This window comes from Rhizoctonia solani, chromosome 12 (genome assembly GCF_016906535.1).
Source record: "Rhizoctonia solani chromosome 12, complete sequence".
Lineage (NCBI taxonomy): Eukaryota > Fungi > Basidiomycota > Agaricomycetes > Cantharellales > Ceratobasidiaceae > Rhizoctonia > Rhizoctonia solani.
The window spans coordinates 159934-181859 of record NC_057381.1 but is presented as its reverse complement, the minus strand read 5'-3'; the positions used below and the strand labels follow the sequence as shown (position 1 = coordinate 181859).

Sequence of the window (21926 nt, the reverse complement as noted above, 5' to 3'; positions counted from 1 at the left end):
CAATCAAATGTTTACTCCAATTCCTCTTCTCCTTGGGGGCCATAATCCTCAACTTCCCCAGCTCCCTCAACATCTGAGTTGCCCAATGGGCTTGACGCTTCATCTTGCGCATCCCTTTCCTCATCCTCATCAGGTGATTCAAAGTTGTGCTCTTGCTGGAATGTCCATATAAGCTATCAATCTAAAATGAATTCATCTGAAAACGCACCTGCTTTCTCTGCTTCAGCAGTACATGCTTTTATAGTTGTTGTTGTTATTGCTCTTGTTAGTCCAGTAAAACCTAGTTCTACTCATCATACTTACCTTCCCTTTTGCCACCAATGCATTGACAAGGTGCACCATATCCCCATCCCTATGACTAGCCATGATTTGACCCAGCAGCTCAGTCATTGCTCTGCTTTCTTCCCTTGTCATCACCTCTGCAGTTGATGTAATTTGGGCAAGGGCTTGACCCAGTCGTCTATCCCCACCCCTTTGTAGCTCAACTGGTGCTAATCAAGAAATACTTCCAGTCAGCCACAAATAATGTTTGTTAATCAATTGATCAAAAGCAGATCTGCTCACCAATGTTGTTGTTGTTGTCATCATCATCATCATCATCATCATCATCATCATCATCATTGTCCTTGTCATCAAGGTGATCACCTTCATTCACATCCTCCCTACCATCCTTGCCCTCACCCTCACCCTTATTCCCACCCTGAGCCCCAACCCCCCCATTTGTTTGCTCACTGCCCTCCTCATCCTCACCATTGGTGCTTCCTGTTCTACCATCATGAGGGCTATCTATGTCCATAGCTTCATGATCATTGGCTGTAGCACTACTCTCCTGGGTTGCTTCTGTAGCAATAGCTGGCCCATCTGTACTTGGACTCCTATTAGTTGAGAGCCATTGCTGCTTCAAAGGGTGGTTGTCAAAGCTTGCGTCCACTGGATGCTTGGGCCTTTGACTTGACCTTGACTGCTTGGCATTGGTATATCAGCATCATGTTTCAGCAGTTCTACAAATCTACCACTAACCTTGTACTCATAACCTTGGGCATTGGCCTCATTCCCATGCTTCTCCATGAGGAAATGTGCTATCACTCCTGCTGGGTGATCAACTGGACTCTCCATGGTTTCTGAAGTTTTTGTATGCTGACTGAACTGCTCTTCTGTTGTGATCATGTTGACAATCTACATTTTTTAAGTTAGCAATCCAATTAATGAGCTCAGGTTGAACCCTTCCATGAGTAATTACTACCTGTGTCAGCCTTAGCTCTTCCTCAATTATCTTGGATCCAAGACAGGATGGTAAAAGCACCTGAATCATTGGCTTAATCAGAGCCAAGGACAAGTGCAATTGACTCACCATATCTGGGAATGTCCATGGGTCTTCCTTCCAGGGGTTCAGGTGGCTGACAAAGCTGGTTGGACGGGTACTTGCTCTTTGTAGAGCCTGTTTTTGTCCACCTGGTAATGCATCCCATGCATGGGCCAACTTCCTCTTACCAGCCTTGGTTGCTTGGATTATGGATAGTTGGCAAGACCAAGGTGGAAAGTTCATAGCATCCTTGGGAACATTGCTCATCCCCTTTGTTAGAAGGTCCACTTGGGCTAACATCTCTTGAACAAGGCCTGAAGCTACCTAAAAACTCTTGTTAGTCTTGTCCTTTATACATTGCAATATTCCTCTCCTACATACCATGTACAGGCAACCAGTTGTCAATCTCATCCATGACCCTGCTGAGAAGGCACCTGTAATATGTACACAAGACAAGGAATCTGAAATGCATCCATAAGCTCATCATTTCAAGTGAGATTGCAGATAGCCCTATTTGTTCTATCATCCAGTCCCCCAAGAAGCATGCAACGGTTCTGTAAAAATGTTTGTTCATTGATGGTACTGCTCTTCAGAAGCTTCTTCAGCTTCCGGACTGCACAGAACAGCTCAAGATCACTGCAGCATTTCATCAACTGGGGGCTGTTTGATTCATGCATCATAGTCAGAAATTTGGCTGGGTGGTCCCTTTCTAATTCTTTACTGCAAATCAACTTATATCTGCCTTAAAAAGCTTTGTTGTTCACTCACCCTGCTTGTAAACATGAGCATGCCACCACATGTTCTCCTGTCCTCCAAGGTCAAGCTGAGAGAGCATTGCAAGGCGGTGTTGCCCAGCAAAGACTAGTACACTCAGCTCTTGGGGAAGCTTGGGAGCAGAGTTGACACCCTGCTCCTCCAAAAGAGCTTCTAATGTCTGATTGTATGCATTGTTTTCTAGAATCACACTGATGTGGTGTAGTGCTCAATTGAGAATTTCAGGAGTACCTGTACGCTCAACAAGTGTATCAACCCAGGACTGATCAAGTGCTTGTTGGTCAGGATGGTTCTGAGTCTGCTCCAATAAAACTGTGAATGTTCCAATCATAGTGGCCTTTTGTAAGTTGGCAGCAGCTAGCTCCAATGCATTCTTGTTGGATGTAGATGGTGCAGGCATGGTTGAACTTTGGACTGGAATCAGGAACAAGCTTAACAGAGGGTAAGTTGATTGGGCTCAGCATTAGCTGGTCTTGCTGCCTTCATAAAGATCCTTTGGTTTCCTTGACAATAGAATGCTAATTAGAAAACGTACTAATCTCACCCAAAAAGGCTAAGTTGTCTCATATAACCTCTTATGCTCTGGTTCAATGTCACCCCAAATTGGTTATTGAGGGGCAAATGAGAATAATAAAGGCTTAGTATAGGCATTAATCACTCAATCAATCTATTTAAGTCCCTTCCAAAACCTGTCTCATCAAGTAACTCCTTGGCTGCTACATTCAACTGCTTCTCAATTAACAGAATGACCCCTTCCAACCCAAACCCAAGCCCCCATGGCTCAGAAGCCAGCAACATGTAAGAAACTGAGCTTAACTACAATTGTATATCTTGCTCTTACATTAAGATTCCATCTAGCACCTTTGGCTCCTTGCAGTTGTATGAATCAGAGGGCGGTGCAACATCCAGAAGGCAGGTACTTGAGGCAGCAGACATGTAAGTGGCTGCTCTTCCTTATAGGCTGTCAAACTGAGGCTACCCTCTTAGTACCTGGGGCACGCTCCAAAGCCCTAATACAGCCTTGCACAGTCCATTAAACCAACATAATGTCAATAGCTCTAATAACCTGCCATCCCGTTGTTCATCCCATTGCAGGGATTGTTTTCAGAGCTTTGTTAGCCCCAGCTCTGGCTCTGGTCCAGATTGTTTTTCTACTTTGAACCTGGCATCTAGAGTTGACAGGTCACAACCATCACAGTCATTGTCAACATCACCACAAGTATTGGTGCAAAATTTCTCTCTCAACTTGTATGTGTATCTCAAACCAATCACTGTGGGGATTGATGCACTTACAATATTCTTCATGCAATGCATAATTGCAATCTTCCTGTGGGGTATACTATGCATACTGATGATTGAATCTTCTTAGTGCTAATAGTGAAGGACAGTCAATGGTTGAATCTTCTCATAAGCAAGCATCAACATCATTGGATCCTATAAGTCCAATGAAACGGCTCAGACAAGAATCAATTGATTCTCAAGAGATGTATGACAGTGGCACTGCGTCAGTTACACATAAACTTATGCTCTTCATCTACCACATCTAATACTCACATTACATTTATGCCTTGTTGGCCCATTAACATACATTTTTGTTGGCAACCACCTATTCAGGCACATACCACATCCATTGTACACAACCCCCCCTACCCCTGCCAACAACCAAACACCAACACCCTCCCACTCCTCCAGGAAGGCCAGACCCCCACCTGGGTCTCCTGTATGGCACTAGTAAGCTATTGCTATTGCTCTAATATGTCATGATTGCAACCACCAACTGATTTACTGCAAGTTTGCAGCAGCATAGGGAAGCTTGTTGTTCTGTGTCAACCAGCCTATTGCCATCAAAGACTTCTTTACCAGCCTCATCTTCTACTGGCAGAAGCCCTCTTTCCCACAGAAGCAGTACTCCTTTGTCTTGTCTTTCATCTGTTGACTTCTGTGTCCCTATGCAAGGGAACCAACCAGCAATAAACACGTCCCCTCATGAAGTTGCCAAAGGAGATGAAGTGCAAGAGCAGCCAGAGTTTGTCCATTGTTCCACCAAAATTCAACCAAACAGTGCTAAAGTGTTATTTATGTTGCAGTGTACAATCCAACAAGGAGGTTCATCTCCGTCAACTATTTTATCTCCTGGGGCAGGCTTCTGATCTCTCAGACAGCTCTGAAGCAAGCGCTATAGGCAAGCTGATATTTGAACCTAATTTTGAGCTTTTTCATGAGGTTTATGTTACCTGCCTCATGCACTCTTTGTACCACCCTGTGGACCCCTCTTGGACAATTCTGTTCATGCTGGAAGATCCTGATGATGAATTGTACTGGAAACGTGTCTTTGCTTTCCACCAACCACCTCCAACACACATCCTGGGACTCATGGATATCACTTATGACCTGGAGGGTACTGGTAAGGAGGAAAAGCTGGCTTTACTGGTATGGGGAACTTGCAAGCTGGTGGATGGCCATACCTTTGATATGGAACTGACATACTCTGGCAATTGTGCACAAGCGTCCTCATCTGTACTATCATTGTACACAGACAATTATGTTGAGGAGTTGGTAAAAAAAAATCTTCCCACTGATTGTCAAATACATCAATTAGCACTCCAGGATACAAAGTGGCCTGAGGATCTCCATCTGCTTTCTGAGATAGAGCTTGATATGCTTTTTTGCCAGCTGATCTCAAGCGTGGTTTATGACATGCCATTTGATTCTCAAAGCTTGGAAGCTGGTCTCCCTGTTGCACCACAATGGGAGCATCAGAGGGTTCAATCACAGATTCAGGCCTTACTTGGACAACAAATAAATGGCAGTCTTTCATTCAAGGCAATCTATGAAAAGGAGGAGGTGGTACCAGAGCGCATTTATCTACATGGGTAAGCAAGCTATGTGCACTTGATTTCATGTAAACTCTAAGGCTTATTTACCACAGGGACCACTTTCTATTTGAATGCCCACCAACAAACAATCAGTTTGAAGATTATTGGGAAGATTTGCGGGACAAAGAGGACAACATCCCTGCAGTACCAATAGAGGAAATTGGGAGATGGTATGTCCAGATTTTTTGGCCTCCTCATAAGAGTGCTAATGCTTACTTTCTCTAGGACAGAAATTTGGGTTGAACAAAGAGCGGCATTGGAAGTAATTGGGCAGCAGCAGTACTATCTGAGATACCCAGATCAACTGTGCGTGGTCTTTAACATTAACAAGTGTCAGCAAGAATTAAGTGTATAATCAACAGGAGGTATCAGAGTACCACACCATCAGTTGCACCTGAATATATTTTCAATGAACCTGCGGCTCAACCAGGGTGAGTGTATGGAATAATGCAACCTCAAAGGCTTGCACTAATTGAATATACTAGGAACTCACAAAGTGGAGTTACACAGAGGTTAGATGTTCTCTCACCTGGTGATACAAGCTCATTACTAATACTCTATATTGGCAGAGATTTGGTTGCAAGGAGCCACAATTTAATGCTTGGTTATTGCAGGTATGGGCATACTGCATGCCTTGCCTATTGGAAACAGCTGCAAGAGTCTATTGTTGATGTGGATTGCCTGTCACTCATCACCACACACCTTTGGCTGAGCTCTCTTATGGCTGCACCAGATTGTTCTATTCTTTATCTGGATCCAAAGCTGGTGGCCATAATTTTAGACCTTGACTGTAGGGGCCCTGCTGGTGTCAATGGAAACATTTCCAAACTTTTTGAGAGACAGGTTCTGTGGGAGCAAATGGGACCACTTTCCACTGTACTAGCCTTACTGAACATGGATGAGCTCTGTGAGCCTTCTCCAGGCAAGCTCAGTTGGATGCTTCTGGAACTCAGAGTGGAACATGGGCAGGTAACCATGGTGGAGGTGATACTGGCCCCTTGCATGCATTATGACAAGGCACAATTTACTCAACTTATGATACAACTGATAGAGGCTCTAAACCAGATACTTCCTACCCGTCCATTGGTTTCCCAGACCTCAAAAGTCCAGCAGAAAACCCATAGTCTCATTTTGCCACCTCCATTCAGCAAAGAGTCAATAGCTTTGGTAATGATGGCCTACCTCTGTGGGAAGCTATTGGATCAACAAGTTGCCACTGTTGAAGTTCAAGCTATGAGGCAAGGTCTATGTTTCTACTTTGATTCTGCCCTACAGAACCTGGAAGTTGACTACAGCTTTCCCTGGCCTGGGCTCACAAACAACTTGGGAGCACTCCTGACGGAGTGTAATGAGGCTGATGTTGCCCGTAGAAGATTCCACCTTGCCTCCAACCAAGAGCCTTCCCCAATAGAAATGTTCCCTCTACAATGCTCTTACACCGCAACTGTGGCTACCCCTGGACCATCAGAGCCCTTCTTCTTGGAGCTTGCTCAATCTTGCTCTTCTCATAAACAAGGACTTCTTGTCCACACTTCAGGACAATCCATTGAAGCACTTGACAAGGCCATACTTTTAGGACAGTACCCATCCTTTGACCCATTGTTCAACACCCTTCTTGATGGAGCTAATTTGCTTTCTCTGGACAAGCTCACCAACCTTGTCTACTCTCTAGGAGGACCTGAGAACGCTGCTACACATAGGTTGCTCATGACTGGAGAACATAACAACACACTCTTGTCCCTTGATTGGGAGAAAGATGCTATACACCCTGAACCAGAATGGCTTCTCAGTGGATATGACATGGACTCTTTGAGCCTCACTTGCTTGACGTACCTGAAATTTTGGAAGCAGGCAGTTACCACCCGTATCCTAATTGGGATCTGTCCCTCATGCATAGCAACAAGTTGACAGTTGATAAACCAACATTCTATATTTTGTCAACCAACCTAACTGTGCTAGTATAGGTCCCAATTTTTGCATCATGACGTTTGGTGCTAATAATCAGTTTTGATTACTGGTTTTTTTCCCTGAGTGTGCTAACAGGGTTGGAACCCATTGGTGCAACATGCCTTGGACAAGTGAAATGGAAGACTGGTACCACACATTTTTGACAGCACTCCGTATCTTGAGGAACAAAGTGCCATATCATCTGCAACATGCTGTTGAGAAAACCATTGAAGCTCTTCCAACCACTTACCAGATGGCATCAAGCCAGGTCAATCAGGGTGGGGGCTCAAGATCTTTCCTTGGACATTGCTTAGAGCCTGTTGTGTTGAACTTGGTTTTCCTGTTGGTCCGTCAGATCATCAACATGCTGTTGAGAAAACCATTGAAGCTCTTCCACCACTTACCAGATGGCATCAAGCCAGGTCAATCAGGGTGGGGGCTCAAGATCTTTCCTTGGACATTGCTTAGAGCCTGTTGTTTGAACTTGGTTTTCCTGTTGGTCCGTCAGATCATCAACAAAACCCTTGAGCTTGCCAAGTATTGGAATTATTTCTTCCATATATGGAATACCTGAAGCTTGCAACAATGAACATTCACGGGCGTGATGACAACAACCCCCTCAAGTATGCGCTACAAAGCTATAGCTTCATTGACTGGTTTGCTCAGAATCTGCATGACATTGTGGTTGACATTGGCTGGACTGCAAATGTTTATTGGCCATCCTTGCCAGAAGAGCTCAAGAGGAGCACAATGCTGTTTTGTTATGCACCAATGCAGGAGCTTTTGCGTCCTGGCTACAAGACACTGCATTTTGACAGGTACTGCTCCTCCTTTGCGGTGGTGGTGGACGTGCTCTTCCTAGGGCGGATGTCAGGAGAGACTCCAGGGTTGCCAAGGTTCAGTTTTACCCCAAAGATATGGTATTGACCTACCATCATTGCAACAAGTCTGTTGGCGCAAACTTCACAGCTGCTGAGGCTCTGAACATGGGAAACCGCAGTAATTTTCTGCAGCAATGAAAGCCTTTCAGGACGTAATGCTTGAAGCTGATAGCTATGGTCTGCAATTTGAGGTCTGCATGTCTGCCTGGGAGCCAACCACTTCATGAAGAAGGACCCTAGGGATGTTTTGGATTGCATGCTTGCAGCAGATGCTTGTAAGTCCTCTCATAAACAATTTACTTGCATCTAATCATGAACCAATCAATGATAGGTTGTTATCCAATGAAGAGTCGGCACGCTTCAAAGTAATGCTAAGCAGAGGCTGGTCTTCAATCATCCACAACAGTCTCAACTATCCGCAGTTCCTGGGGCTCACCTGAAGTTGTGCTACTTACTTCAGTTCTGGCCTACTGGTTGAAGAGCTTGGTCAAGCGTCCCAATGAGCAAGTGCACCAAGCAAATGGTTGAAGATTTGCAACTTACAGAGGCTGCAAGGAGTCAAGGATTTCCCTTTCTGTGCTCCAAGGCACTTGATCCCATGGGGTTGCAACTATGCTATGTTATCAATCCGGGCACATTTAGGATCATTCAGCTCTCCAACTTGATTGTACCCATAACAAGCCAGGAGCAGATCAACAGCAGCCCCTCACAATGCTCCAACGCAGCACCACTTCAATCTCCTCCCCCATCCCCTAGACCTGCCAAGCGTTCCCATCCTCTAGGACAAGTGAATCCAATCAGTTTGTCCAACATCTATGCAGCACTTGTTTGCCCCAGGTCCTTTGAAGCTTTTTCCTCACAATTGCTTGATTATCAGGCCAAAGCCAGCCAGCAGCAAAAAACAGCCATTCAAGCTTCAGTACTGGACGCAAATTGTGGATGTGATGAATGATACAAAGGTATCTTCTTTGAATTTCTTGAATCATTCAATTGCCTTTCCTGCAGAATTGGAATGCAACGCACCAGAAGGTCAATGGGTTACTTACAATAGAGACTTCCTGCAAACAATACAAGACCACCTTGAGGCACAGCCTATTGAGATCAGGTCATCCTACTCACAGAACTGCAGCAAAGAATATGTAGTTTGATTTTTGAGAGATTGGGATTACCTTCCAAGTGTACAAACTCATAAGATATGGACCTTTGAGTGGCCCAGGGGGGCATTGTACTTATTGTATATGCGCCCAATGAATATGAAGTTATTCTTTAGTTTGATGAATGTAAATATCATTTTATCCTGTTTTGCTTTCACACAACTGTATAATGCCATTATTGTCCCTTTATCACCAATACTCTAAGCAAGACCACTTTGATATCTATCATGGTCTCCCAAATGAATTTAAATTAGACTAAGTGTATATGGCTTGTCACACTCTCAACCCATTTTTGAAGGAGCTTAAGTATTGAAATCTATACAAGTAAAAATACCTTGAACAAGTCCATATACCATGTGGGTTCATATTGGGATCCCAATCTTGGAACAGCTTGACTTGCGCATTCATAACTGTATTAAGTGGAGATGTCATGAAGTTTGAATCACATCATCCACAAACAATAGCATAAGCATTCCAAGAGTATTCCCAGATCCAGTACCAGGAAAGAGAAAGCCATGATGGCCAAGGTGGCACTTTAGCGCAGCCTCCAGCCAAGTAAAAGGGTTGTGTCTACTGCAACATTTATACCCCTTAAAAGTCTATTGCAAATTCTTTCAAGCCAAACTTGAGCGCGCTCAGCAGTGGGTCCATTTCCATAAGGAATTTAGAACTATTGGGGTGTTCTAAATTGGTCCAAGGATGGGAGGCTGTGCTGGCTTGGACCAGCACTGGGCTGTTCTAAAGTAGCTTTCTGTAAGCCATGGGCATGTTTCTTGATAGACTTTTATAGTAGTGTCATTTTCTTCTGCTTGAATTTAGTTTAGTTTAGCATATGCAACATGTGTGGTGTGCAGCTATGTGTGATATGGGAATGGTGCAGGACACTGGGAATAGGTTGCACCATTCTTATCAACCCTTGGATATGTAAAGTGCTTTGACAGATTACTTTTATTGTACACAAGCATCTTACACTAGTTATTGGAACATTGTTCCAATTCATTTGAGTCATGTGCGTTGAATCTATCATACATATCTACAGTGCTGTGTAAATAATGTAATTATGATACAAATCTATGCAGTAATGCCAAAACACTGATGGCCTAATTTGGCCAACAATCAGGCAATCTTATCTTGTCAGACAATTGTGGTCTGTTCTAAACTCAACGGTATGTTCTAAAGTCCTTACGGAAACTTACCAAGTATTGGTTTATCATAGTCCTCTGGGTCCCAACCCAGCCTCTCTTTGGTTACATTGTTGAATTCAATATACTATGTCCATCAAAGCTTTTGCCCAATACATCCATGATATATCTGTATAGATTGTACTAATGTGTAAACCAAAGAGCAGTCCAACACATACAAGAGATTTAAGAGAGTTGAACGTTTTATCTGGACTAGGACCCTGTGGTTGGGCGCTCAGTGTTTTCCCAGTGAAATTGCCCTTCTCCTGTGCCAATTCATGTCCTTTCATTGTTTTAATACCACACTGCTAAGTGCACTGTCTGGAAGAGCATAATCAAAGTATTATTATTAACTAGCTACATGAGCTGGACAATCTAACAAGGGAGCAATGGGCCAGGCAAGGTGTGTTGAATGTGTTTAAATTGCTCAGGCCTCCTGGGAAGAATTTTTGTGACGGACCCTTACCATTTCAAACTCTAAAAACCACAATTCCACAGAATGCAACAACCAAAGGCTTGGTCCCAGGTAATGCATCACAATGGAAGGGAGTATCTGAGGTCCTGATTGTTAACTCAGCCATACGTTATAAGAGGTAACACATTGTAACCTTGCAGAGCCATACACCATCAGTCTTACAAAGAAGTCAACTCCCAGCCATTGCGTCTCAGCTGTTATTGCAGCAAATGGTAAGACCTAACTACCCAAGTATTCAGAATGCTTATTAACTTTCCAGAACAAACCGCACTTTTTGCAACAGTACTGTTATGCATTGGATATGCTGCAATTGCAAGCTTAGGTACTGTTGCAAATGTGCTAGTACAGACGTTCCAGCTTGGTTGTCTGTACATGCTGCCCAATCTGTGCCAATATAGGCTGTGGACCCAGATGTCCAGTAAGTAGCTTGTACAGTTGGCATTATCACTTCTAAAGGCAACATCTTCATTTGAACAGGATATTGTCTTGAGCAAAAGTTTCCGGTGTCCAGCAGCAGTTCTCTTGATATCTTTACCTGATTATCCAGAGCCTGCTCACAATCTAATGAACACTGTGATTGGGGCTCTTAAGTGTGGGGATACTCTGGTACAAAATGATTACTTGCAGTTGTTATGCATTATACTTAATCAACTGTTTACAGGTTTACTTTGGGCAAATGACAATAATGGAGGCCATGGACAACGCAGACTACTTTATCTGGTTGATGTAAGTTTTGTTCATAATGACGTTGTATTCCTATGCATGAAAACTGTTTATCTTGCAGTACCCTACCAGCACATGCAACCCTATACGTGTTTCTGCTTACTGAAACCATTTTGGATGGGGGATGGGTAACATGCAATCAAGAGACTGCATTATGGCTCTCAGAGATTGAGGTGAGAAACATGATCTGGCAGATAGTAATCATTTGAAGCATTGGTTAACTTTGAATAACCAGCTGCTTGATTGCTTATTCAACCAGAGTGCACATTGGCTCAAACAGTATCAATCATTCAGGAATAACTATCTATTTGTTCTTTCATGTGGGGGGAACCTCAGCGGCAGCCAACCAAATTCAAACATGGTAAAGGCAATAAGCAACTGATGTTGGAGTAGGTCCAAGTGCGTATGATGTTCTTTTTTAAACTAATTGCCTTGTATTCTCTGCAGAACTCAAGCATTCACCCATTTGATTGCTGAGCTGAATCCAAGGCTGATTATCAGCAAGGTACTTGGGTTCTACACGCTTTTGTTAACAGAGCTTAGCGTTTATAACACCCCATTTGACAAGGCAATGATCCAAGCGTACTGTAGAGATGAATGCATGGTTGTGCACACAACCTTCTCTGGCTGACAGGGGGTCACAAGCCCATGATCTAAAAGATGCAAGTGGTCCAAGGATTGAAGGTCTTTGGCCACCTCTTCTCTGTATACCAGGTTGTTTGGCTGGATCATTGGCTAGAGTAAAGATGGCCAGGGTGGCAATGATTTGGTATGGAAGACTCAGTGTTGCAAGGCAACATACCGTATCAATTTTACTCAGGATGTACAACTCCCAACGGAGCACACAGTAGGAGGACAAACGTATGTCATGGTTGAGTGGCTGGGGACTCTTGAGTATAGTCTTACTTGCACATCAGATTAGTTTCATTTTGTGTATATAATAGTCAATTATCTAATTCATAGCCATTGCTTGTCAATAATTGTTGGTGGGTTCAGGGCACACCTTGTTAAAGGGAAATATATGTATACACCCAGAACATACTCCAACAGGTATCAAGACATTGTCAATATTTGAGGCACAATTGCTAAGAATGGCTTTTTTGATTTCCTCATAACAGAAAATGACCAGGTAGGAATGCTTGAAATGGCACAGCATAACATTGCAAGGAGATTCACACGTGATTCACACATTTTACATCTGATTCACATGCAATAGAGCTGAACCAATTTGCAAATGACCCCAGTTACTCTGCCTGGCATTGATCAGTCCCCCAGATACCATTCTTTAGGTTAAAAGGAGGGTTGAATCACTACTCCGTAGCCTTTGTTTTCATTTACTTTCTCACAATGCGTACTCAAACAATTCTCCCACCACCCCCACCACCCCCTCCATCCACCTTTGATCAGCTTAATACAGATTTGCATTGTAAGCTGGAGGTAATTGAACACTTGAGCCCAAGGTTCCATTGCTTTTGCAGGCAATGTCAAACCGCTCTATCACCCTGGAGCAAGACCTTGACTGGGCCTGTGAAAGGTTATCCAAAAAAAATCAGCAGGATTTGAAAAAGCATAAACTTAAGGGTGAGTATTTAATGACATTACTCATTCACCTGTCTCACTTTGGCACTCTTTTCTTATCCTATCATGTTAAATAAGCTGTTTTCTACTGGTCATGAATCATTTTACTCTTTTATTGGATAGTCCCAACAACCAAAAAAAACTTACAGTATGGTGGTTCCCAAGCTGCAACCAAGGCAGAAGATGGCACAGATAGTGTATACTTTCTGATTGGGCTTGCATTGCCCATGGATGGGGCAAGGCACTCTGCCTCTGCAATAGCTGGGTACACTCCACTATATGTGGCTTGCAGCCATCCAGACTTGTGGCAAATGTCTACAAAGCTAGTTGGGGCATGGGTTGGAACCCCATACATGGGACAAATAGAACTTTATGGGTGTTGGTAAGTAACAGTGGTTATAATTTTAATTAACAAGGAACTAATACAACATAGAATTCCTTGCATCATGTTCTTGTCTGTGGACCAACCAAACGTCCACTATGCAGTACAAACCCCAACTGCTATTATAAGCCTTACTGGGAGGTCACCTTGGCCAGTTGGAGGGTGGATGCAGAACTTGAAGATGATGTGGTGCCCCCCAAGGTATGGAAGGATGTGGATTTAGCTCAGCCAAGGCCTTGGTGGATGCCCAGATGGGCAATGCAAGTTCTTTGCCTGGAGCAGGGTCTTCCCCCCAACCATCCCAAGGACCCTGCCTGGCTGGCCATGCTTGGAGGTTGTCAAACGGCTCAGAAGAAGGCGGATAGGCAAGCCCTGCGGACGCAGCAAGAATGGGAGATGATCCCAGCTTTGGAATCAATTGATGAGGCTGGTGAATCCAATTCTGGCTCTATCAACAACAATGTTGAGTGGGGCCTTCCCACTTCCAGTTTTGGGATCCTGTTGTCATAACCTATATCTGGAAAAGTTATTACCATATATATCTTTGACAGTGGACAGTGATATATGGTAATAACCTTTCCAGATATAGGTTATGACATTAAAAACAAGCTGCTTACCTATACCCAGTATATATATACATATATATGTGTATATGTATTGCCTATAGGGGATGTGGGGATGACTAATGCCCCTACATCAATGATGCATCATATATGAAGAATGAAGGTCAACCCCTTGGTACTTGGATTACCTTAAAGGGTAACTCTCCTGCCAAAACAGGAAATACCTAGGTCAAGAAGGTATTGACTGAGGAGTTACCAAATAAGGAAGTCCACCTTCCCTTTTGGGAAGATTACAAATCAACCATGACAAATCCAATCATGCTTAGTCATCACAGATTATGTAATTGATGATTATGTAATTGATGCTGACAAAGATGGATTAGTCATGAATTTGATTTGACACAGCCATCACATGACCAAATATGCCATTTCAAATAATGTCCCATTTGTCATGGTAATGCCACTGTCATGTGATTGTGGCTGTGCAGTGACCGGCTATCCTGGGCCGGATTGGGGAATAGGATTACCATAAAAGGAAATTTGGATGAGTCATATTGGAGTGTGGCTGTGCACACCATGTGGATGACTCATCCTTCTAGAAGGTTCTGGAGCTTCTTTTCTTCCAACTTCTTCCAAATATAGTATCTCCTCCACCGGAACTTCTTTTCACTGGTTCTTTACTGCTTTCTGATTGGCTAATCAAAGAAGACCCTGATGCTTCTTTGACTCATACTGCTTCTTGAGGCTGTGCTGCAATTTGAAATATGTATATAGACCCAAGTGAAGCCCAGGTATATAAAGGGGTGGGGACAGCTGCTTAAAAAACCAGCTTGTTTTTTTCCCCTGTCTTTGAACCCAAAAACTTAGATAGGTCCAGGGCATGCTCCCTTAATGTGTGAACTTGTGACCATTTATTGGTGATCACATGACCATTGTGTGTAAACATGAGTAAACATTTGATATCATGAACTCTCTCTATCATGATGTCAGAACATTAAGGTCTCCTTCAGGCAACGGAATGCTTTTGGTCCAGCTTCCATTCCCTTATCCTTGCTTAATCAACCATATATCTAACTAGTAATCATACCTTTCCCAAGTCAGCATAGGTCAAGATCATACTACTTACTCAGAAGGGACTGAGTCTTACAACATTGAGTACTACTTCTTACTCTTTCTGAGGGGGTTTAGGGTCCCCCCTCTATCTAGGTCATAGGAATAATAAGGTTCTTGGAGAGGGGAGAGCTTGGTTCAATTCCAGCTAACCTTACCTATTGACATATCTACTTATACTCAATGATCAACAACTTTTCCATTATAAGGAAGAAGTCTTTCTTACCTATCAGTCAACTCTTGCTTCAAGACTACTTGAGAGGATTGATCTTCACCTCTAGCACACAGACATATGGTTAAGCACCCTTTCCATCAGTTTGATCAGTACTTCCTTGGACCATGGTAGGGATGGTAGTGTGTGGTCTGCTAAAGGCTGGATCATCCCCAGCTAGCTTTACCTCTCCTACTTCATGGTCTTTCATCTGCTTTGGGTCAGTAAGGCTCTTGGTCTAGCTCTATAAGTCTGGTTCAATTCCAGCTAGCCTTACTTGGACCCTGGGAGGGAAGAAGACAGTCTCTAAATGGCTGCAAATATTGGTACTTCCTTAGATCATGGTGGGGATGGTAGAGTGTGGTCTGCTAAAAGGCTGGATCATCCCCAGCTAGCTTTACCTCTCCTACTTCATGATCTTTTATCTGCTTCAGGATCAGTAAGGCTCTTGGTCTAGCTCTATAAGTCTGGTTCAATTCCAGCTAGCCTTACTTGAACCCTGGGAGGGAAGAAGGCAGTGATGAATGACTGCAAATATTGAACAAACAGCATTTCATTGAAATTGGTCAAGTCATTTTCAATAAGTGCAATTTCAGGTCCCCTAAAACTTGCACTAAAAGGGGGATAGAGAGAGAGAAGAAAGTAGGGTTACAGGGTGGTAACTACTCCAAGGTCAAGAGGAGAGTTACAACCATGTCACTACTTTCAACTAAAGGCTATGGAGGATGGACTATCAAGATGAACCATGTGGAGTTGGCCAATGACTGTTGGCCAATGCTGTCAAAAATGGGAAATTTTTTTCTGTCCTTTCAGTGCTGGTATCCTTTTAGAGGTAGCTTTCCTCTTATTTTGCACAGATCTAGGTCCCCTAGACTTGTGCTTAAAAGGGGGCAATGTCATGACCCATGCCTTTGCTGGCATGTCTCCTGACCAAGCCACCTACTAATTGGATATCCTACAGTCTTTAGAAGGCCGCATATACTCACATATATGCAGTCAGAACTGTCATTACTCTAAGCGCTCATGACTTAGAGACTGACAGTCCACCAGGGTCACATGACCTCCCCCCCTCCAGTCCTTTATCAAATACTATACTAAACTACTACGGATTTTAGGTGGGGGGGGATGACATAATCTCTTCTATAATATATAATATTCAGACCTTGCCTGCAGGCTCCATTAACATTGGCCCGCGGCTAGGGGGGCAGGGGGTGCAACATCCCCCAGCAATATATATTATTCATATACTGTGCATCACATATACTATATATATCTTTGACAGTGGATATATATGGTAATAACCTTTCCAGATATAGGTTATGACACCTGTGACCAAGAAGAGCAAGACGCCTTGGGGGAACAAGCCACACCCTATCCCAACCAGATTGCCCTAGAACTCCAAAGGAATTGGGAGTACAATTCTTGCACTAGTGGGCAAGGCAACGCACCAGGCAAAGCCCCCAGTAGCAGCAGCAGCAGTAGTAGTAGTAGTAGTACTAGCAGCAGCAGCACAGCAACAAAGACCCTGGACATGGGAGTGAGCCCAAACTTAGCCCTGAACGTGGGCGTGGTCATGGTTGTGGGAGTGAGAGTGGGAGTGGGAGTGGGAGTGGGAGTGGGTGGGAGTAGGCGTGGGCAGGGCAGGGGAGCCAGCGTAAGGGTGGGGTTGAGGCCCAGCAGGGGTGCAGGGTAGGACACAAGGCCTGGCCAGAAATGAGGTGGGTCACAAGGATCAGGACAAGGCTGGGGCACAGGTGGACCCACGCTGACCGTCATAGATGAGCCGCAGACATTGGCTGGGGCAGCTGAGCAGAATCCTCCCAATACTATGGAGGTGGATCCCCCATTGGCTACACTTGTTGCAGGTGCCAAAGAGACTGCTGTGGGTGCATCCAGTCACAAGCTCCCTACTGCCTCAGCTCTGGCGGACAAACCTGCTTTGAGGCAGGTGACAGGCAATGGTCCCCCAAGGATGTTTGCGCCCCCTCTCCCAGCCGGTCCTTCTGCTTGCAGGCAATATACAAGGGCTGGTCTCACTGTTCCCTGTAAGCTGACTGAGGCTTGTATTCAAGACTTGGCACGTGGATATACCGTTGAGCCCCAGTAGCCTTGTTGCCTGTTTTTTTTAAAAAAATATTGCATTGTATTGTATTGGCAAAATGCCAAAATTCATTTGCTCTATCCCTTTTTCCTGACGTTTGACTTTCATTGGTTGTCAGTTATACTCTTTTTCTGTTGTTTTATCTTAGGGAATTAGCAAAAAAAATACATATCTTTACCAGTTTTACTGTGCCAAGTCAAGGGTTTTGAGTTTGGAAGGTGCAGTGGCCCAAGGAGTAAATGTGTGTTTTTGTACCAGTTAGAGGCAACTTTGAAATTCTTTTAAACAGTTAAATATATGGTTTATTCTTATAGCTTGGTATTGTAAAAGTATTGTTTTTACAGGAACTCCTGTGTAATTTTTCTTGCCAATAATTATCAATAATCACGTTTTTATCACTTGTTGGAACTTTTGTCATGTTCTTGCAACATATTGGAAAGTATGAACATAATTCAACACATGCTAAGTTACTAGCATGTAGCAGACTTTTAGATTGGCATGACCTTTACTTCAAAGCTGGTGTTAGCCTCTGATGGTGTGGAGGTGCATTGTCACAGAATCAATGTTGAAATCCAAAATGAGAATGACTTAGCAATGTTGAAAAGAGCGCATGGGCCATGTGAGTCATAACTAAATAATAGCCTGTTTTTATAAATGAGTATATGTAGATATACTGGATTCAGATGTTGATGCTCTCCCTGGCCCAGAGTATCCTGATGCACACAAGGCAAATGCAGTTAGTATCAGTAATGGATAATATTTATTCAACAACACTTCCTGTATTTGCCGCCTAAAAGTATTATTATTCTGGCATTAAAAATCCAGTAGAATTGTTGTGCGCCTTCATTGCAAAAGTGCCTTTAAATTCATAAGATATGTTAATATGTATTATTTTTTTGAAAGATTCTAATTAACAGTAACTACATAAAAATAAGTGCCAAAGTACTTTGACACCTATTATAGGGGTCTGGCTCAAGGAGGGGTTGAGCAGAACCTTACATCAAATTGCATTTTCCTGCCCAAACCTATTAGATAACCTGCCCTGAAAATGAAATTTTACTAGTAAGCCACATGATTCCGCATTTATCCATATACCTGTCAAGGCAATTTGAAATCATTTGTTAAAATTCATCTCTTCAATAATTCACACAAAATTGCAGTTATGTGCAAGCACCTATTAGCTAAGGGACCCTGAAATGAAATTCTACTAATTAACCACGTGATTCTGCGTCAATCCACATACATATCATGGCAATTTGAAAACATCAATCAAATTTGTGTACTAATGGCCAAACAGAGCATGCACCTTCCATTTTTGGAAGTCAAGACTACCATAAATGGAAAGAGGGGGCTTGATTACCCCATATAGTGCAGTTTCAAGGATAGATATAGCGTGTGATGTCATAACCCATATCTGGAAAGGTTATTACCATATATATCCACTGTCAAAGATATATATAGTATATGTGATGCACAGTGATATATGAATAATATATATTGCTGGGGGATGTTGCACTCCCCCTGCCCCCCTAGCCGTGGGCCAATGTTAATGCCCGCAGGCAAGGTCTGAATATTATTATTATAGAAGAGATTATGTCATCCCCCCCCCACCTCAAATCCGTAGTAGTTTAGTATAGTATTTGATAAAGGACTGGAGGGGGGGAGGTCATGTGACCCTGGTGGACTGTCAGTCTCTAAGTCATGAGCGCTTAGAGTAATGACAGTTCTGACTGCATATATGTGAGTATATGCGGCCTTCTAAAGACTGTAGGATATCCAATTAGTAGGTGGCTTGGTCAGGAGACATGCCAGCAAAGGCATGGGTCATGACATGTGAGAGGAGAAAATGAGAAATGAAGTAAATTTAGTGGATTTTGGTGAAGTGGGCCAGTTTTGAAAAATGGACTGAATTTAGTCCATTTTTCAAAACTGGCCCACTTCACCAAAATCCACTAAATTTACTTCATTTCTCATTTTCTCCTCTCACACGTTATATCTATCCTTGAACTGCACTATATGGGGTAATCAAGCCCCCTCTTTCCATTTATGGTAGTCTTGACTTCCAAAAATGGAAGGTGCATGCTCTGTTTGGCCATTAGTACACAAATTTGATTGATGTTTCCAATTGCCATGATATGTATATGGATTGACGCAGAATCACGTGGTTAATTAGTAGAATATCATTTTCAGGGTTGCTTAGCTAATACCCAAGAAGTCACAACCTGTCAGAACCACGTGATATATATACCATTTGATAGCAAATGCATTGGTTTCCTGTCAGAATTTCAATCTCAGGGTTGATTAGCCATCAGCATTCTCTTTCATGGTGCCATTACTGCTGGTGTCTGAAAACTTGTTATAAAATGAGGAAAATACAACCAGCTGGACCAAACCTGCTTAACCACTGAGCTATAGAGCCCTAATGATCCTCTGCAGACAACCCATGATCACACCTTCAGCCACCAATTTGGGCTTTGGCCAGCATGTAACCACTTGTACCAGGTTTAGACCATGTGTCATCACTCAAGATGTGTTCTCTATTACAGAACAGAATACTATAGTCAGGAAAGGCACAGTAAGCAAACAGGAATTGACATTAAAACATAGTTCATGAGTACTTATAAGTTATGTAGTAAGATTTGCTGAATCTTTCTGTATATTCAACTATTTTTGATCATGTAGATACATTAGGTATTAAGGGAGACACAGCTTTATTAAACAAAAGGCTCAATATCTTAGGACTAATTAGACAATAGTACTTAAGTCAGCATTATGCTTTTCCAGAAGCTACTATGCTCAGTAACTGGGAGTTGTGGTCTAGGCCCTGCTATGGGTACTACCTGTTTCAGTCCTTCTCTTATGATTCTCAGTGGGAAGAGGATATTCATAGCACTAGAGGCTAACTCTTATAAGGCATAGCTTTATGAGACTGGCTCTTGCTCAACATCCTAGCTCTGTTTGTCATGCCATGTATATTATTTCTTCACCCTATTGTATATAGTAATCACAGGTGTCCAAGGGTATAAATTGTTACACCCTCACAAAATATACCACCAGACTCTGCTAATTCTTCTGATACTTCTACTATTTTTTTACAAACTCTATAACCTTACTTTTCCAATCATGTGACCTTGGTGCTTATCACGCCAAGATGTTGTGCCAGTTAGGTTATTACAAAGTAGCAGGTTGGTGGTAGGTTGAACCAAGCTACACTGCAGGGTGAACTGTAATATGGCACAGGGTGGGAACCAGGTGGGCACAACCCTCATATGGTGTAGGGTGGATTATAGGGAAAGCATTAGCCCTCCTACAAAAAGCTGCGTACTTTACACACAGCAATACCACCATCCCCTAAGTTAGGGTGAGTCATGTGATAACTGACCACCCATCCCACACAGAATTGCATACCACATGCAGAAGTGTAGCACCATAGTCAATGTTAGGGTGAGTCACATGATCAATGATTACTCCTTGTACTCACAGTTGTGTACCAAGTACACAGCTATATGACCCACAATCATGTTAGGGTGAGTCATGTGACCATCCACTGCACTACTCATGCAGAGTTGCATACTTGGTATGCAACTGTATCACGTACAATTGTGTTAGGGTGAGTCACATGACCACCCACTGCTCTACTCATGCAGAGTTGTGTACCAAGTATGCAACTATATCACCCACAGTTATGTTAGGGTGAGTCACATGACCACCCACCACTCTACTCATGCAGAGTTGTGTACTTGGTACACAACTATACTGCACACAGTCATGCTAGGGTGAGTCACATGACCACCCACCACTCTACTCATGCAGATTTGCGTACCAAGTATGCAACTATATCACACACAACTGTGTTAGGGTGAGTCACATGACCACCCACTGCTCTACTCATGCAGAGTTGCGTACTTGGTACACAACCATACTACACACAATTGTGTTTTAAGCCCACCTAGGATTTGTCTCCTAACCATCCTAGCATCCTAGGATGCTAGGATGAGCCCTAGGATGGACCTAGTATGGACTGGTGAGTGGCCAAACTTCCCAGTTCCCAGTTCATTCCCTTTGGTTACAATTTGCTGCATGACTAAGGTCCCACCTACCACCAGCCAGCTTGCATGTGTATAGCATACTTGGTACACCCACCTCACTATGCTCACACCCTGCTATTCCCATGGCATACCTAGTATGCCTGCCCCTGGGCCAGAGCTATGGGATTATGTAAGGCTGTCACATAGCATTCCTTTAGAGAAGCAGCATACCTGGTATGCCAGCCCTGGCACCACAGTGGCACCATGTTGTCACACAGACCTGCTCCTTGTGGTCACAGTGCACCCAGTATGCTGCTTGGCAGAACAGCTCTGTCCTTTTTGTCACAAGGGCCTACTCTTCTGCATGCACCATACACTGAGCAGCAAAAGTATTGCAGGTCAGGACAGGTCAAAAGTTTACCTCCATTGCTGAGCAGCCAATCAGTGAATCCCATCCAAATTATACTGACACATGTGGCCATTGTAACACTATGCTTTAGCCCAAAATCTTACAAATCCATCAAGAACTGAGCACACAACCCCACTTTTGCTGTAATGCAACCTGCAAAACTTTTGCCAATTGTGTTGAGCATCTTAAAAATCTGCACATAACTGATTATGCAGCTCAGTATAAGCTCT

At 43.3% G+C, this 21926-nt stretch overlaps 6 protein-coding genes across 6 annotated transcripts; 5 read left to right on the top strand and 1 right to left on the bottom strand.

Annotated features, from left to right (window-relative positions):
• Nucleotides 1-11: 11 nt before the first annotated feature.
• On the bottom strand, nucleotides 12-2477 carry RhiXN_11298 (uncharacterized protein; the record flags this gene model as incomplete). Its single annotated transcript, XM_043331113.1, has 11 exons — nucleotides 12-155; nucleotides 209-235; nucleotides 304-491; nucleotides 565-964; nucleotides 1021-1176; nucleotides 1244-1303; nucleotides 1352-1627; nucleotides 1685-1737; nucleotides 1887-2018; nucleotides 2072-2257; nucleotides 2309-2477. 11 exons carry the CDS (start codon nucleotides 2475-2477, stop codon nucleotides 12-14), a joined length of 1791 nt encoding a protein of 596 aa, XP_043184623.1.
• A 1549-nt stretch (nucleotides 2478-4026) lies between these two features.
• Nucleotides 4027-6861, top strand: RhiXN_11297 (uncharacterized protein; the record flags this gene model as incomplete). The annotated part of the gene is made up of 7 exons (XM_043331112.1): nucleotides 4027-4103; nucleotides 4165-4950; nucleotides 5007-5123; nucleotides 5179-5259; nucleotides 5316-5384; nucleotides 5439-5465; nucleotides 5523-6861. The coding sequence occupies 7 exons, from the start codon at nucleotides 4027-4029 to the stop codon at nucleotides 6859-6861; spliced, it is 2496 nt and encodes an 831-aa protein (XP_043184622.1).
• A 624-nt stretch (nucleotides 6862-7485) lies between these two features.
• Nucleotides 7486-7827, top strand: RhiXN_11296 (uncharacterized protein; the record flags this gene model as incomplete). Its single annotated transcript, XM_043331111.1, has 1 exon — nucleotides 7486-7827. One exon carries the CDS (start codon nucleotides 7486-7488, stop codon nucleotides 7825-7827), a length of 342 nt encoding a protein of 113 aa, XP_043184621.1.
• Nucleotides 7828-8280: 453 nt separating this feature from the next.
• Nucleotides 8281-8733, top strand: RhiXN_11295 (uncharacterized protein; the record flags this gene model as incomplete). The annotated part of the gene is made up of 1 exon (XM_043331110.1): nucleotides 8281-8733. One exon carries the CDS (start codon nucleotides 8281-8283, stop codon nucleotides 8731-8733), a length of 453 nt encoding a protein of 150 aa, XP_043184620.1.
• A 4493-nt stretch (nucleotides 8734-13226) lies between these two features.
• Nucleotides 13227-13784, top strand: RhiXN_11294 (uncharacterized protein; the record flags this gene model as incomplete). The annotated part of the gene is made up of 2 exons (XM_043331109.1): nucleotides 13227-13274; nucleotides 13326-13784. The coding sequence occupies 2 exons, from the start codon at nucleotides 13227-13229 to the stop codon at nucleotides 13782-13784; spliced, it is 507 nt and encodes a 168-aa protein (XP_043184619.1).
• Nucleotides 13785-15851: 2067 nt separating this feature from the next.
• On the top strand, nucleotides 15852-17265 carry RhiXN_11293 (uncharacterized protein; the record flags this gene model as incomplete). The annotated part of the gene is made up of 2 exons (XM_043331108.1): nucleotides 15852-15924; nucleotides 16937-17265. 2 exons carry the CDS (start codon nucleotides 15852-15854, stop codon nucleotides 17263-17265), a joined length of 402 nt encoding a protein of 133 aa, XP_043184618.1.
• Between the last annotated feature and the right edge of the window lie 4661 nt (nucleotides 17266-21926).